At 45.9% G+C, this 17,881-nt stretch overlaps 1 protein-coding gene across 3 annotated transcripts in view; it reads left to right on the top strand.

Moving 5' to 3' along the window:
* Positions 1 to 17,439, top strand: part of FN1 (fibronectin 1) — a 68,160-nt gene extending 50,721 nt beyond the window's left edge. The window contains exons 32-45 of one of the 3 annotated variants that reach the window (XM_077829837.1): positions 922 to 1,191; positions 3,854 to 4,041; positions 5,454 to 5,541; positions 5,776 to 5,952; positions 7,072 to 7,161; positions 7,382 to 7,561; positions 8,308 to 8,397; positions 9,507 to 9,637; positions 10,553 to 10,691; positions 12,564 to 12,728; positions 13,973 to 14,098; positions 14,895 to 15,001; positions 15,875 to 15,985; positions 16,632 to 17,439. In XM_077829837.1, the coding sequence (XP_077685963.1) occupies positions 922 to 1,191; positions 3,854 to 4,041; positions 5,454 to 5,541; positions 5,776 to 5,952; positions 7,072 to 7,161; positions 7,382 to 7,561; positions 8,308 to 8,397; positions 9,507 to 9,637; positions 10,553 to 10,691; positions 12,564 to 12,728; positions 13,973 to 14,098; positions 14,895 to 15,001; positions 15,875 to 15,985; positions 16,632 to 16,706 (1,937 nt within the window). In that variant the 3' untranslated portion in view covers positions 16,707 to 17,439. Of the gene's footprint in view, positions 1 to 921; positions 1,192 to 3,853; positions 4,042 to 5,453; positions 5,542 to 5,775; positions 5,953 to 7,071; positions 7,162 to 7,381; positions 7,562 to 8,307; positions 8,398 to 9,158; positions 9,638 to 10,552; positions 10,692 to 12,563; positions 12,729 to 13,972; positions 14,099 to 14,894; positions 15,002 to 15,874; positions 15,986 to 16,631 lie in introns of all 3 variants that reach the window. The other 2 variants (XM_077829836.1, XM_077829835.1) reach the window with 2 other exon arrangements.
* Positions 17,440 to 17,881: the final 442 nt, after the last annotated feature.

The following is a 17,881-nucleotide window of genomic DNA, read 5'->3' as shown; positions in this document are numbered from 1 at the left end:
AGCTGCATCAGTCTGAAGCCAAAAGTTTCCTATAAAATCACCTTTGCTAACCTTAAAGCATAGGAAATGCAGGTCTATAGGGCTAACATCACAGTGCAGAAAAATGACTCTGTGAATCATTATGAAGGTTAATTCATATCTGATGATTATGGGCCCAATCCTCAGCAGGTGTAAATGGGGATTGCTCCACAGAAGTCATCACCGGAGCTGTGCGTATTTACCCTGCCTTACGATCTTGCACTCAAGTGTAATCTAATGAGAGGATGACAATGAGTGGCTCTAATTTGTGGGTATATTTGTGAGATAATTGTGTGTGTGTGTATATGGGCATCCCATGCACACTTGTTACACAGCCAAAGGTTTTTATTGATTCAGAATATGCTTGCTATCATTACAAATGGTTTAATTGGATGTTAATTTATGAAAGAAAATCGCGGGACTGATGCTCCTCGGCCTTGTACGGTTACTTACACTAGTGAAGAGTGAGCGCAACGTGGGTGTGAAAGGCTAACTAAATCAGAATGGTGGGGCCTCATTTCAATGCACACCAAGGCTCCTTACCTCACTGTGCCAGTGTAAAGGAGACTCTTAGTGTGTGTGAATTACATTTCTGACACTTTAAGGCCTTTCCATATGAGCTGAGTGGCGTAAAGGGGCCTTAGTGTAAATGAGAATCAGACACATGGTGGGGTGAAATATTGGCCTTATTCAAGTCAATGGCAAAACTCCTATGGACTTCAGTGGGGCTGGCATTGCGTTTTACGCTCACGATGCAGAGGTGTAAAGATCTGTGCAAGGCAGGGGAGAATTGGGCACCTGCAAACCTGAAGACTGCTTTGCCTGTAATCAGAATGCTTTTTTCCCCCCCTCCCCACACCCTGCTTTTATCACATAACCTCTTACCATTAATTTGCCTAACAGACATTGACCGCCCTAAAGGACTGACATTCACTGAGGTGGATGTCGATTCCATCAAAATTGCTTGGGAAAGCCCCCAGGGGCAAGTCACCAGCTATAGGGTGACCTACTCAAGCCCTGAGGATGGAATCCATGAGCTAGTGCCCGCCCCCGACGGTGAAGACGACACTGCCGAGCTGCATGGCCTCAGGCCCGGTTCTGAGTACACTGTCAGCATCGTTGCCTTGCACAATGACCTGGAGAGCCAGCCCCTGATCGGGACCCAGTCCACAGGTACACCTCTGTCTACACCGCCCAGCAGGCCATAGCAACAATGGCATAAGCCCTGGTGGGTCCAGAGTCCTTCTGTGTGCAGTTGGTGCCCAGCTGCGGGAGAACCTCCGTAGAAGCCTGGGGGACATTTGCTACTGAGAGGGGGCTTAGTGTGGTTGGAGAGGTGGATGATGTTTGAAGATTATTAGGTATTTATTAGGTTTCAGAGCAGCAGCTGTGGTAGTCTGTCTTCGCAAAAAGAAAAGGAGGACTTGTGGCACCTTAGAGACTAACCCATTTATTTGAGCGTAAGCTTTCGTGAGCTACAGCTCACTTCATCGGATGCATGGTATTTATTAAGTAAACCTCTGGAAGGTGAGAGTTCCTAAAATGGTCAGCTGCTGAGGATAGCAGGGTTAGGGCCACATCACAGACACCGCAGAGTAGGTGTCTTCCATCGCCTTTTAGCCCCTGTCCCTACCAATCCTAGTGCAATTCTGGGGGTGATCTGGTCCCCAGCACACATTAGAGCAGCCTAGCCTGAACAGACAGTAACAGTCCTCAAGGAGCCATCCCAGGAGCATATCACACACTAGCCACACCCCCTCCTCTCTTTGGATGCCCAGGATGGCAGTGGCAGGACCAGGGACAGATGCTATCAAGGGCAAAAAGGGTGGTTTCCTGTCCCTTTTGTGCTGCCAGGGCAGCGCAGAAGGAATGGATTGGAGGCCAGGACCCATCCTTTAAACATACATATTCTTTCAGGACAGTCCCTGCTATACCTATAGGCCACTTAACCCTTTTGTACCACAAGTGCATCCCAATCCTTCTTTGGCATTGCTCTGAAGGAAAGAGCACAGTGCTCTGTATGCTCACAGCCTGCCCCCAGCTTGTCATTTACCCCTTTCCCACAACAGGGTAAGGGTAGGCTCCCTTCCAAAGAGTGCCTCCCGGACGTAACCATCAGGCCCTCGTTTCAAGGGTACAGCAGGAGAGATAAGACTGTTCAAGCATCTGATGCCTGACATGGAGTCCGTGAAAAGTTCCTTCAAGACAGGTCTAGACACACTCTGGCTCTGGATATTGCAGGTTCTCTTGTTTGCTGCCTCACAGCTACAGGTGTGCTTCATTGACAACACACACGTTGGTATGATACACTCTTTCACAGGAGCATGGCCGTCCTGCTAGAGACCACATCAGAGCCAGATCCTGCTAGTTCCATTGATTAAACTTTTTATGAACCATCCTCCTCCTCTATGAAATAAGAGAAACGTGCACACACGCACATACACACAAAATAATTACCATTTCTTCCTCTATTGATTTAGAATTTTCCGCTTGCTAAATAATTCCCAATTCACACCAGTGGTTGTATAAATTTCAACTGGGTCTTAGCTCAAGAACTGGGGACTGGAACTATTATGAGAGCTCTGTCTGCTACCAGAAATCTGAAATCTACTGCAGAGTTTCCCATGCTGCCAGCCAAGTCCTGATAGCACTTTACAATCGATACCTCCATTAATTTGCAAATGAAAAGCTGAAAAGCTAAAATTCCCTGAGTGCAGGGAAGATTATGGATCTTAATTTACAGATTAATATAAAAAAGAAATTTAACTATCCTAAGTGCTAGAACGATTGAAACCTGTTTATACCTGTCATAAATGCAAACAGTAGGTCTTAAACCACTGTCTGGGTTTACTCTTTTGGGACCCTTTTACAAAACTATTGGAGTTCTGTTGATTTTCATGGGCTTTGAATGAGGCCCTCTTTCAGTAAGCAAGGGAGAATTCCATTGTATCTACATGCTGTAAAATCAGAGTGCTTTGCAGCCCCGTGGTAATGGTGGGCATGATGGTAAGCTATATATTTGTTCTGTTATAGACCAAGAATGACAACTAATAAGACAATCAATATGTCCCATGATGCTTCTTTTCTTTAGTTTATAGGAACCAAATGACTTCTTCTAAAAAGTTCTTTATTCAAGCATTGAGTATATCAGCTCTGGAAGATATCCTATGTAAACAGCATTATGGCTTTCACAGCCCTGATTCCCCACTGCCTTGTGTAGTCATCTACACCTGTCTAGGTGGCTGTCAAATGCTCCCATTTGGGCTTGGCAGTATTTTTACATCCTCTCTGTACTCACTGGGCTGCCTTCTCCACTCTTGTGCCCTTGTACATCTGGAGTAACTCTGTAGAGATCAGTGGAGTTAGACCAGCTGCAAGGCAGTGGTGAAACTGACCTGAAATACCCTGTTGGGGGCATGAAGAGTAGAAAAAGGTAGAAAAGGAACGGACATAGAGACTGACCTACTGAATGTAAGCACCACCCTAGCCAGCTTTTCATAGCACTGCCGCAGAGCTTCTCTGCTCTTTTGAGCTGCCCTTTTCATTTCTGTTGGACTACCCAGATCCACCCATTTCTGTTGGACTACCCAGATCCACCCATTTCTGGAGAGAAGTAGCATCACAGATTTGGAAATCCAAGTCTGATCCTTGAACACCTTAGCTCCTAGGTATTATGGTGACGGGATGCAATAGCTACCCAAGATAGACCATTACCCTAGGCCCTCGCTTGTGTATTTCACACCTAGGATTATTTCATGCTCATGACTGATAAATGCCATCTTGACTGGTGCCATGTTCTTCCAAACTAATGGTCGTCTAATTACAATTTTCACAGCAATTCCTCCTCCAACAAACCTGCAGTTTGTTCAGGTAACTCCAACCAGCCTGAAAGTCAACTGGAATGCGCCCAACGTTCGTCTCACTGGCTACAGAGTGCGAGTGAATCCCAAGGAAAAGATGGGGCCGATGAAGGAAATCAACCTCTCCCCAGACAGCACGTCTGCTGTCGTGTCAGGATTAATGGTGATTTTTTGACATTTCATTTTAACGGGTGCAGCATGGGAGGGGAGATGTTGGATTTCTTATGCAATTCAAAAATGCTTTGGGCTGGAACCGCCGTGGGGGTAAATCATCATAGCTCCTGCAGGTCTGGCCTTTGTTTTAAGTCTGGTTAGCTGTGGAGCATAGTCCCTTGGCTCTCAATAGTTAAAAGACAGTGGATCTGTTTGCTTAAACTGCAGTCTCCCTGCCCCCTCTTCACTCTGCCCCTTCCAGTAAAGCCTGGGGACTTCTCAGGCAAATATGCTTCTGTCATACACAAGCTACTGGGCTCGTAACCAGAGGAATGGTGAAATTCTCTGGCCTGTGTTATGCAGGAGGTCAGACTAGAGGATCTAATGGTCCCTTCTGGCCTTAGACTCAGTGAATCTATTTATCATTTTTTTGGAAGCTTCTGAATAATTTGCAAAAATTAAACTTTTCATTTAAATCCATTTTCAAACCTGAACTGGGCCAGCTCCAGCCGCTCTAAACTGAATTAGTTCCAGAGGAGTCAAGGGCTGATGATCTGACTCCTTTAGACTGCGATCTGGAACCTCCATTGACATTTTTCCTCAAAGCAGAGCACTCTTTGGCAGTGCAATGTTTCTGTCTACATTAGGTAGCTCAGGACATAAATTCCCTTCCTTTCTGGAGTCCTAAGCTTCTGCAGCCCAGAGACGGCTTTCTGTCCCCCAAACCTCCGTGTTGTTCAGGTTTCCACTGTAATTTCTTCTGCTTTCCTGTGACTGCTCACTGCCACTGTTATAGATCCGGCAATGCTGCAAGCGGAGAATTGCACACCTTTTCTTTAGCCAGCTATCTGGCCAGTAGATACTATAGTTGTACTCCAGTATATACTTAGCACTGCTGGCTAACATTCATGAAGGATCTTGGGTTCCTAGTACTGGCTGCCCTTGCTCTACCAGGCTTCCCACTTCCATTTTTTTCATGTATTTATTTCAAATACATTTTCAAAGTTAAGGTTTCAAGCAGTCACTAATAACAGTTTCAGCCTAAATGTGGTTTGCTTGGGAAAAAAAACAAGGGCCTGATTCTCTTCTGACTTGCATCTGTGTTATACCAAAGTAACACCATTGACTTGAAGTGAGTTATGCTGGTTTAACGGAGATGAAAATCAGGTCTCACTTTTTTATTTTTGCATTTAACTGGAAGTAAGTCTAACCCTCCTCGTGATCTTGAGCTCACTTGATTTCTATTTTTTTTTTTAAGAGTTTCATGTTTAAATAGGACATCCATGGAGACTAACCAATGTGAATCTACTAACTTTTGGATAAGCTCATGCTTGTTTCCCTGTGTCCCAGCTTTACCGGCTTTTCTGAAGATTAGACAGTCCATGTAGCTCCCTTATCACTGTATAACTTTGTTATTTCTAGGTGGCAACCAAGTATGAAGTCAGTGTGTATGCTCTGAAGGACTCTCTGACTAGCCGGCCAGCCCATGGTGTGGTCACCACCCTCGAGAGTAAGCAATCATACTTTACAAATAGCAGCAGGTGCTATGCATGGAGTCAATGGGCTAAGTCCTGCATAAGGACCTAGCAGAAGCAACTGAGTGAAGACATCAGCATGTGGCCCTTTGAAAATAGTTGATGAATGTCAAAGATTCTGCTAGGGGAATTTTTCTTGTAGCCCTCCCCTACCCCCTGCCAAATCATTGCTTCTGCCCGTTACACTGATCTCAGATCCTTCTGTGCAGATATCAGCCCTCCCCGCAGGGCCCGTGTGACCGATGTTACTGAGACAACCATCACAATCACCTGGCGCACCAAGACAGAAACTATCACTGGTTTCCAGGTTGAAGCCATCCCAGCAGATAGCCAGAGCCCCATTCAACGGACCATTAGCCCTGACGTTAGATCCTACACCATCACCGGTAAATGAGATTCTTCATCAGACTGTCTCTTCTGCATTGTAATATCTTTCATCAACCAGGCTCACTGGAGATACATTTGGTTGCTAATCTGTACTGGGGATACCTTGGTGGGAATGGAGCTCAGGTGGAATTTAGGTGCTACTTCTAGGTGGCTTCCTCATGCTGATCTTCTAACACACATACACATTAACCTTGAGAACCCTCTTTAAAGTCTTTGATCCTACCAAGCCCTCTGAGAGCAGATTGAAGATAACAGACGTTTCTTGCATGGAGGGGTTATAGAATCTGGCCCTGATTTGATGGGAGCACAGGAAAATAGTCTTGCGAGCATTCACATTTTGTCTGAGGATGGAAGTGTTTTCCAGAGCAGCTGCTAAGGAAGTGCACTTGTTCAGACCATTAATACTCTTGAGTACTGGATTTTTCACTTGCACTTTTCAGACCTTGTTTCACATCATGATCAGAGCCTTGTTAGTCGGTCCAGACATACAGCTGTCTGATTTCATGCAGGACTGATAGTCTAGAAATATCTCCATTAGAAACCTTCTAAGAACTGAATAGATCTCCAGTGACCATCATTCCCCGACCCTCTTGGTTCCATTCCCTAGATCATCTTTGCATTCACGTTTTTTCTGCTGGTTCTACTGGTACCTTGTTTTGTTTTTCTATTCATTATTCCTACCCTGATCATTGAAAACTAACGAGAACAATGTCCCCGTCTCCTTGTAGCAACCCTTTATGCACTGATTGGTCATAGCTTCAGCTACAGGGCACAAAACTAAGGGAGAGCAATGGTGGGAGGAGGCTGAATACCCTGTTAGATGATGTGTATTTCTTGGATAAAGGTAATAACCATCTCGGATTTATGAGTGGGATTTTTCAAAAGCACTCTGCATTGACCCAAGTCTGCTCCCATTGACTTCAGCAGGAGCAAAGTTAAGCCAACAGGGTGCTTTTGAAAAATCTCACCTCTAATTCTTTGCAGGTCTACAGTCAACACATCCAGCCTGGGCATGAAGAACTAGTTAGATTCTACCTGTAGTAGTGATTCCAGCAGCTTTCTGTATCACTTTTTAACCAGGCAAGTCTGAAACTGTAATATTTCTACTCCAATTCCAGGCTTGCAACCAGGCACGGACTATAAGATCTACCTTTACACCGTGAACGAGAATGCCCGCAGTTCCCCGGTAGTGATTGATGCTTCCACAGGTAATGGGTGCTTCTTGTTACATCGGAACAGAAATTATACTTGTGCTTTCCTTGACTTTGATCATATATGTAATTTACTGCACTTTACAGCCTTATTTTCCCCTCTTTGAGCATGAAGTGGATTGTGTCAGCGGGTGACTGCAACCCAGGGAAACCCATTATTTGTCTCAAGTCAGGCTTCCTTTTACCACATTCATTAACTGAGTTTGTTTGCTCTTAGCCATTGATGCTCCTTCCAACCTGCGCTTCCTCACATCCACAAGCAACTCCCTGCTGATTGCTTGGCAGCCGCCCCGTGCCCGGATCACAGGCTACATCCTCAAATATGAGAGACCTGGCGCACAGCCCAAGGAGCTGATCCCTCGCCCCCATGCCGGCACCACGGAGGCCACTCTTACTGGTACGTCTTTTCCATTTGGGAGGTCATCTGGTTAATGCCTCCTGCACTGAACTGAGCATCCCACGTAGATGGTGGCATTCCCCATGTGATCCTGCAGGGGGTTCAGGAGGCGTACGGTTACCAGCACCATGGGTCTTGGCCCAGGTGGGGATCAGACATTGTGGAGCTGTGCATGTGGGCAAAGCCTGGGATCCACTCCATCCCCCCCACGTGCCAGCCAGTGCCTCTGAGCAGGCACGGAAGGACAAATAATCTGTACCAGGTAAAGGGCTGGTGCAGATTACACCCTGCTAGAGCAAGGAGAAGCCAAAGACGATGTGGCTCCTTCGATCACAATTTGGCTCTCGCTTTGCTCCCAGCATAGCACCACTGGGCCTGTCACAGGGCCGATTTTACTCTGACAGTCTAGCCCTAAATTTGGCAAGTATCCAGACTGCTGTAGATTTTTAGAAAACACAAGCTGAGGTGTCTTTAGTGTTCACTAATGGTGAGCGCTCCAGAGTCCAGTCTTTTCCCTCCAAAGGATTATGGGGGACCATCAATGTCATAACACGAGGAAACCTAAACGGATTATTTGTGCTTAGTACGACTATGATTGGAAAGTGCATTGTATTTGTACAGTAAGCACTAGCATTGGACACCATAGCAGGGAGCAAAACCTTGAGGAGTTTCTGTTTAGCTATCCCTCACTGTCATTTTGTAATTAGGGGTTTCCTTAAGCGTGAAGTCATTCTCTTCCTCCCCAGGTCTGGAGCCAGGAACTGAATACACCATCTACATCATTGCTGTGAAGAACAATCAGAAGAGTGAGCCATTGGTTGGCAGGAAAAAGACAGGTAAAATAATTTTCCAGTCCACCCCGATGGGAGAAGTTGGGGGGATAATGTCTTCTCCAGAGGGCTAATGTTATAACATTGCTTAAAATATCCTTTTCACTGGTATATGTTGTTAATCAAATACAAGCTTTCAGGCTGCTAAGTGAAAGTATCATTTTTCCTTCATTTTCTTTTTCTTCCTTAAAAAAGGGGATACATTTTTCATAAGCAGGGGTTCTGCAATGGACGAGGTGATCTGCTGAACAATGCAAAGCACAGTTCAGTGGGCTCAGACACTGAGGACATGAGATTGCATTCAGTTTTTCTTCCTGTGTACCTAAACCATACTTAAATGAAGGCTAACACTCACTTTTCCTTCTAGCCTGTGATGGGTTCAGTGGGAGAAGCCCACTCAGACTGGAGCTGTTCATCTGATGCACACTTGATACATTTCAATTTGTCTGACTTTGTCTCCAGTCTGTGAGGTGCTACAAGGAGAAAATAGCCAGTAAAATCTCTGTCGTCCAGCTGGAGACCTGAATAGCATAAGAGTGAATCCCTTAGCACATGCCTAAGATTTTCTTCAATTAGCAGACTACGAATGTCTATTTCAATCCCTCTTGTTCTCTTAATTTGCGCATTGGTGGCTTCTCTGGGTGCAGTGATCATAGCTTAATTGCTTTGAGTGGTTGACAGCATTCACTGTAGTTGCCTAGCTTATCATAACTAATGCTGAGGCTTCAGGTGCTTTGCTTTATTGCTTCTAACCTTTCTTTGGCTAGACGAGCTCCCGCAGCTGGTAACCCTGCCACACCCCAACCAAGGCGGACCGGAGATTCTGGACGTGCCTTCCACTGTGGAGAGGACTCCTTACTTCACAAACAGGTTTGACAGTGGAAATGGTATCCAACTTCCAGGCACCAGTGGCCAGCAAACGCTAGGAAACCAGGGACAGCAAGTCTTCTTTGAGGAACACGGTTTTAGAAGAACCACCGCTCCCACCACAGCAACTCCCATTAGGCACCGGCCGAGACTGCAGACACCAGATGTGGATGAAGAAATTGACCTTGTTAACAGGTACCTAGTCCAGAGAGAGGACTTGGTTGAGCCTTCATTCCCTCACTCACTAGGGCCCAGGCGCAATGATACCACGGGCCAGGAAGCTCTTTCTCAGACCACCATCTCTTGGAGGCCCCTGCTGGAGAGCTCTGAATATGTCATCTCATGCCAACCAGTCGGCACCAACGAAGAGCCTTTACAGGTAATTGTTGTCTCTCAGATGCACTTTGAATGCTACCACAATATTGGACTTGACTATGGCAGTCCCCAGACATTTTAAGGAGGACCTTGGGATTCTAGCTTCCCGTGGTTGCATTGTAGGGTTGATAGAGCCAGAACTTGCCCATAAGATTCCATCTGCACTCATCCTAGGTACTTTCTGCTTGCCACTTCACCATGTAGTATTAGCAGCCCTGCCGGGTTAATGCTGTTTTAGCCTCTGGCTGAGGGCAGGGCTATGTGCATGGAGGAGAACAGAGGGTATATTGGCTAAAACAGAAAGACCCTGGGCCTCTGTTTGCATTTCTCCATAAGGAAGTGCTAATACAGCGAAGGAGATACATGGGAATTTTATCCTATAAATGCGCTTAAGGTTGTGGAATCTCCATCAACGGAGGGCTTTAAGAACAGGTTAGACAAACAGCTGTCAGGAATGGTCTAGATAATAATTAAACCTATCTCATTGCAGGGGGCTGAACTAGACTTACTGAGGTCCCTTCCACTCCTACATTTCTATGATACTATGAATTTCAGTAGTGGAATGAGGCAGCCGAGTTAATATTGCTGATCTAAAGATGGTCTTGTGGCTAAAGTAAAACACTGGGAATTTTGGGGATTTGGGTTCTGTTCCTGTTCTACTAAAGACTTCCAGGGTGATATGGAGCAAGTCCCTTCACCTTTGTCTAAAAACTGAGACTGTAGTAGATCCCTACCTCACCATGGGACATGGAGGCTGAATTCATTGATATTTGTTAGGCACTCTGGGATCCACAGGACTGGGCCCCATTATACTAGACGCTGTACAGTCACGTATGAAGACACCAGCCTTACCCTCCTCAGCCTGCAGCCTAAGAGGCATACTCTTTCTAAAGCCAGTTTTGTGGTGATGTACTTGCAGTTCAGAGTTCCTGGAACTTCCTCTTCTGCTACCCTGACTGGCCTTACCAGAGGTGCCACCTACAACATCATCGTGGAGGCACTGAAAGATCGTAGGAGACACAAAGTTCTGGAGGAGGTTGTCACAGTGGGCAATGCTGGTAGGTTAAAGCTAAACAGTCTGGCCAAAACTCTGCCTTGCACCTCTTACCCACAGCCTGGATCTCACCAGGCACTCACTAGGCTGCAGTGCAATACATTAGGAGCACCCTGTTTCCTCGTTGCACATCGTATTTACACTGAAGAAACAATTCTTTCTGATTTTGTGGAGCAGATGACTATGCAGTGATAAGAGCTAGGCTAATCTACTACCCGAATGCGCATAGAGAGCGAGGTGGGTGCCGACCAACTTCTGTTGGTTCTGTTCTTTTATTGGACCAACTTCTGGTGGTGAGACTGTCCTAGTGGAAGTCAGAGATGCTAGGCCTGTGATAATGCCAGTGTCGTGGCCGACATTCTCACCCAACATCGAATTACTGGTACCAAAATAATGTACCTACCATGACAAAGGGGTTACTCTGAGTCCATCTCCTCCTCCCTTTCTCTCCAGTGACCAGCGGCTGGCGATTGGCCAGATGAATTGCTGTGTCATCTCCCTGGTTAATAGAGTTGCCTGCTGGGAGGCTCTCTTTGGGCCACAGGGTCCAGCCACTGTCTCCTTTCCTGACAGCTGTGGTGTAACCAACACCTCTGCTGGCTATAAGTCGCCTGGCATGTTCGCTGTATACAGGCAAACTGGCTGGGTGGAGTCCGACTCCACGCATGGGCAGACTTTGGGAACTTACATGAGCAAGATCCCTCCGAGGTATTTCTTCTCCTCTGTCACTTGGGGTTTCGTTCTGTGCCAGAATTCAGCTCGACCCCCAGCATGCCTGAAATTTAGCACTCCCCCATTGTGCGTCACAGAATCCAAACGCCCGCTGCTATGTGCAAGTCCAGCTCGTTTCTCTGTAAAGGTGGTGTCATAAATATAAAGGGAAGGGTAACCACCTTTCTGTATACAGTGCTATAAAATCCCTCCTGGCCAGAGGCAAAGTCCTTTTACCTGTAAAGGGTTAAGAAGCTCAGGTAACCTGGCTGGCACCTGACCCAAAATGACCAATGAGGGGACAAGATACTTTCAAATCTGGAGGGGGGGAAAAGGCTTTTGTCTGTCTGTGTGATACCTTTGCTGGGAACAGATCAAGGATGCAAGCCCTCCAACTCCTGTAAAGTTAGTAAGTAATCTAGCTAGAAAATGTGTTAGGTTTTCTTTGTTTTGGCTTGTGAAGTTCGCTGTGCTAGAGGAAATGCGTATTCCTGTTTTTGTGTCTTTTTGTAACGTATGGTTTTGCCTAGAGGGATTCTCTGTTTTGAATCTGACTGCCTGTGAGATTATCTTCCATTCTGATCTCTCAGAGTTGTTCTCTTATCTTTTTTTGTTCTTCTAATAAAGTTCTGTTTTTTAAGAATCTGATTGGGTTTTTTGGGTCTTAAAAATCCAAGGCTCATCTTGTTTGTTCTCAAGCCTCCCCAGGAAAGGGGGTGTAAGGGCTTGGGGGGATATTTTGGGGGAAGATGTCTCCAAGTGGTCTCTTCCCTGATCCTTTGTTAAATCGCTTGGTGCTGGCAGCAGAACAGGTTTTTGACCTAAGCTGGAAGAAATAAGCTTATAGAGTTTCATGCGGGTCCCCACATCTATACCCTAGAGTTCAGCGTGGGGAAGGAACCCTGACAGGTGGGTTAGTCGGATCACTGCTTTCGCGAATGCAAAACATGTGCGCGCTTAAAACCTGGCAGGTCCAAATGAAAATAACTGTCACCAATGAGGTTTTTATCATCACCCTACTGCTCTGCCAAATTCACCTGTAAAATAAATCCAAGCGAATGCTCCGTCACTACTGGGAATGTGGCCTTCAGTTACGACTCTTCTCCTCATTCGAGGTGTAAAGTATCCCCGTGTATGACGCCTCTTTGTTCTCTCTTCTTTCCAGTGTCTGAAGGAGTGAACCAGCCGACCGACGACACGTGTTATGATACTTACACTGGCTCCTTCTACTCCATTGGAGAGGAATGGGAGCGATTGTCCGAAACAGGCTTTAAACTCTGGTGCCAGTGCTTAGGCTTTGGCAGTGGTCATTTCCGATGCGATTCATCTAGTGAGTAGCTTGCTGTTGTCCATCCCTGCAGACAGACTGCTCCATTCCGCGCCTAATTAGCACTCATGGCATGTTTGGCAGATGCAATGTGACCCAAACGTGAAGCAAATAAATGCACACGCTAGTACAACATTTGCATCATTGAATGATGGAAAACTGGTTAACGGTGGTTAAACTTTGCAGCTTATCCAGTACTGCTGTTCACTGTATAAACAATGGTCCTGTTTGTATTTCTCTGTAATGCTTTTGTGAGGAAATTAACATTTTCCCTTCCATTGCTAGGTGAGTCCAGTTAATGCTTAAAAATGAGAGATTGGGTGTCTAAAGTAGATCAGAACAGTCATTTCAGAAAACACCCCTGCGTAATTAAATATATTTAATCTCTAAATCCTAACTTTATACATCAGCACAATGGATTTGATATAACTCTCATTAAGTTCAATGGGCATGGGACCAAAGCCCACGGTTTGGTTTGGTTTGAACGTGCCGTCATAACACCTTGAGGCTGGCAGTCAGCATTGCCAAGCAAACAGCACCACTGCAGTTGCGTTTAGTTTGAATCTTTGCAGGACTCGGGCTTAAGTAGACCATATTCAGAGGAAGGGTAGGGGATGAAACAAAGTCAGCGTGATTAAGTGGTTCTATAGGGCATGTGTCTTACTGATTTAAACTGTGCTTTCTATTACAAAGTAAGCAAAGCAAAAAGGGAATTTCTATGTTGTATGTAGCTTTGAGAGTAATTGCTACAAGGCAGACATTTTTTTCACAGGTCTAATCATTCCATTACATCATTTGGTACACAAGGTTTAACTGTTGTTTTCCCATTATGTGTGTGACATGATTATACTGTGTATTTACTCTTTTAAAAGACTAGTACATTTCCTCCCCTGCCCCTCTCCAGTGCCTGTTTGTTTAAGCTTCCTTTTTATGTAGTTCCAGGGATTCCCTACAAATGACATTTTAAAATTCTGTCCCACCCATTCCTTCCTGGAGCGGCTCCTCCACCATTACCCAATGTAAAATGGCCTCTCCTCTGCTTAAAGTTCTAGTCTCAGATCGACAGCTGGGAAAAGGAGGGACAACTCTGCTCACATCCAGAGAGTTGTGCCCGTTTACACCCACCGTGGATTTGTCCCTCCTCCCCTTCAGTTGGCCCAGGAAGCTCCACAGATCAATTCCCTGCCCCTTAAGCAACAGGCCTGTGTAGAGTAACCACCTGATTGTCATTCCTCTGGTTCATTCAGAATGGTGCCACGACAACGGGGTGAACTACAAGATCGGGGAGAAGTGGGACCGCCAGGGCGAGGGCGGCCAGATGATGAGCTGCACGTGTCTTGGCAACGGAAAGGGAGAATTCAAGTGTGACCCGCGTACGTCCTTTCACATTGACGTTAACTCTGTTTCAGGCTTTCATCCTATTTGTGCTCTTAGAATCTCACCCTTGTGGCACAGAGTGGGTGGAACCTAAGCACTGCTCAAATGGGCCCGTTTTACTCGGTGTAATACAGCACCCCATGGCGGGTGAACAGCAGTGAGGACTGAAGCTAGGATCTCTGGATTTTAGAGCATGAACTAAAAGACCCTCCTCTGTTAGACAAGACTGTAGCAGGCTCATCAACCTCCAGGCCTGCCAACAGGGTGGGGCAAAGGGGAAATTGCCCAACGGCTCGCGAGATTTAAAAGGACCCAGGGGTCTCTGGCTACTGCTGTGGGAGCAGCGATGGTAGCCAGGAGCCCCAGGCCCTTTTAAATTGCCCGGGCGGGCCGCAGGGCTCCTACGGGTGCACCCAACTGCTCTGGCCCCGTGCTTTGGGGGGTCCCACGGGCCGGCGCGGTCGGTCTCGGAAGTAATGGCGTACCATCACTTCTGCCCCAGGCCCTGCCCCCACACCCCCAGGGACGCCGTGGCCCTGGGGCCCGGAATTGCTCTCGGCTGGCCAGGACAGAGCACTGCATTGCCTTACAGAGGATGAGTAAACTGAGTGCTTTAAATCAGTTGACTCCCCCAAAGCCAATCAATGAGTCATTGGCAGAACTGGAGACGGGAGCTCTGGCTCCTGGGTTCTTGCTCTAGCTGCCCCACCGCCCTACCCCCAAAGTCTTAATCCTTAAAAGCAAATATAGACCATGTGACAGAATCTTGCTGCTTCTTCTGATTCTCCGCAGACGAGGCAACATGCTATGACGATGGCAAGATGTACCATGTAGGAGAACAGTGGCAGAAAGAGTACCTTGGTGCCATTTGCTCCTGTACTTGTTACGGAGGACAGCAGGTAGGCAGAACTAGTCTGGCATGCTAATCCTGATGTGATGATGCATATTATTGGAAAACCAGTGGAGGAAATGTGACATTTTATTAATAGCTTGCTAAAACCTTAAGTTTAGGTTTGAGTCAGCAATTACATGACCAGGGAATGCTGGCACCTCTGAAATAAACACACATTTTGAAAGGCCCTTCCCCCACAAAATCAGAGCTGAATCTTGGAAAAAGTCGGAGTTGGTTCCCTTTGTGCCCTCTCCGAGCTTTGCAAACCCGTCCAGTACACCAACTAGAGGTTCTCAAACTCTGGCCACAGGCCATGAGTGGTCTCTGAAGATAGGGGTAGCTCATCCTTCTTTCCAGCTGCTGAATTATACATACTTTCCTAACACTTTTCCAGCTAAGCAGTTGCTGCATGGACAGCTACATGCTCACACAGTGCTCAGGGGAGAGGGACATACAGTTGCAAGTGGGGGAGGTGGTCATGAAATAGTCTCACCGTTGAAATGCAACCCACCCTGGCAAAGTCTGAGAACCCCTACTGCAGGCTTACTTCATGCAAGCCCCTACACCCCTCTCACCTGTGAATCAAAGGGTGTTCACGTTAGCATCACACACTGCCAGAAGAGAGGCTGGTAGCAAGAAAAGCAACGAATGGGAATGCATAAGGAGGAAGGTAAAGCAGAGACCAGTCCCTAACTTACACTTACACTTCTACTTCCTTGCGGTGTGAATCGTCACTGTTACACTGGTATCAAACTGGAGTAGCTTCATCGATTTCAGTGCAGGTTCCCCAGGGATGGAATCTGATTTGTGTATAAAGTATTAACTTCATCTGCCATGAGGATCCTTAAAAACCGTGTCTAACCGAGCTGTGTTCCTCAAGGGCTGGCGTTGTGACAACTGCCGCAGACCTGGTACTGAGACGGCCCCCGACGGCTCTGCTGGCCACTCCTACACGCAGTTTTCACAGAGATATCACCAGAGCACAAATACTGTACGTATAGAGACCCCTTGTTCATTCGTTACCAGTCTTGCCTGGAGGGGGGGAGTGTGTATTACCTACAACTCTTGTTAATAATCATCATGGATTAGAACTGCTTGCAGAATTCCGTTTGTTCTGCAGTTGACGTAAAGCCTTGTTCAGCAAAGAACTTAAGCACGTGCTTAAATTTTTAGGCGCGTGCTTAAGGCTGTTGATTATAAGGGGACTTAATCGCAGGTTTAAGTCTCACTACGTGCTTTAATACCTTGCTAAATTGAGGTCCTAAATAATGGTAGTTCTTTTCCATTCCAAACCGTCACATACTAAGGCAGATCAATAGAATGGTTTGCAGTGAGAAATCTAAACAGCTGCAAATGCAAGGAGTTTGGCTGCATTTCTCAGCCAAGATTAGAATCATAGAATACCACAGTTGGAAGGGACCTCAGGAGGTCATATAGTCCAACCCCCTGCTCAAAGGAGGACGAATCCCCAATTTTTGCCCCAGATCCCAAATGGCCCCCTCAAGGATTGAACTCACAACCCTGGGTTTAGCAGGCCAAAGCTCAAACCACTGAGCTATCCATCCCCTACATTACTACATTATAGCACTTGTCTCTTACAGTACTGAGCACTAACTGGTTTCCTTTCCTCCTGACAGAATGTCAATTGTCCAATTGAGTGCTTCATGCCCCTAGATGTACAGGCAGACACACAACATCGACCAGGAAAGTAACAGCCAGCAAGTCTTACGCCACCACCACCAAAAATCTATCTACCAAGATGACCATCCAAACAGAGTGATGCTAGCAAAACCAGATCTCTAATAAAGAACGGCCTTCTGCTCCGGAGTCACTTTCCCAGCTTAAGCTCAACTCACAGCTTCTCCAAGCATCATTCTTGGCGCGTTTCAGACTTTTTTCTCATGATTGATAGCAGTGTGTATTGTTTTGTTTTTCTCAGTGTTTGATACCATTCAGTATTTTCAAATGAAAAAAGTTACTAAATTGTGAATGGGTTGGGGATCAAAATAATACTGGGGCGAGGGGGGTAAATGGGATGGAAGGCTCCCTTGCCATGCAAACAAAAACAACACTACTACCGTTTAGAGGAAGGAAAGTCCACTGAACACTTCTGCTTTCACCTAAAGCGTGCAGCCAGCAATAACCTACGTGACTGCATACCCCATCACTGTGATATTTAAAATATGCACAGTCCTAATTCTTTCTAAATGACCCTATTGTTTTTCTAGCTGTATCTTTGTATCTCATACTGTTATTTATCAGTTTTGTTCCCCATCCCTCAAGTGTTTTTATATGGGAAAAAACGTACTGAAGAAACTTCATATGCAGTTGACAAAGAGAAATTTGGTGTAATTATGATTGGTGATTATTTTTTATACTGTAAGTGCCAAAGCTTTACTACTGTGGAAAGACAACTCTTTTAATAAAAAGATTTTACAAACCAAATGCGTGGCTAGTGATTTTTTAAATTTTTGTTGTTGCAATGGGGTCCAGGGAAAGAAGGTGTATGCGGAACTGAAATAGCTTTGCCTCTGGAAAGAAGACGGGACAGCCATCTTTCTGCAATATGAAGTTGAAAACAGAATATTTGTTGATCATTTTCTTAAAGGAAGTAGCATAGAAAAAGATTATCTGAAATTGCAGTAGCCCCTGGAGACACCAGTGGAGATCGAAGCCCCACTGAGTTAGTACAAACCCCATCAAGCTAGCACACACAGAGTAAGAAAGTGATTGAGAGAGCTTCAGGGCAGGGACTAGTTAGATGAGAGACAAAGGATGGGAGAAAAGAAGTATTATCTCCACTTTAAAGATGGGAAACTGCGGGACAGCACTTAAGGCCTCATCCAACAAGGTACTTTAAGCACACATGTCATCTCATCAATTTTAA

The sequence above is a fragment of the Eretmochelys imbricata genome, chromosome 11 (assembly GCF_965152235.1).
Source record: "Eretmochelys imbricata isolate rEreImb1 chromosome 11, rEreImb1.hap1, whole genome shotgun sequence".
NCBI classification, from domain to species: Eukaryota; Metazoa; Chordata; order Testudines; family Cheloniidae; genus Eretmochelys; species Eretmochelys imbricata.
The sequence above is the reverse complement of the archived record's forward strand: the minus strand, read 5'-3'. Positions and strand labels throughout refer to the sequence as shown.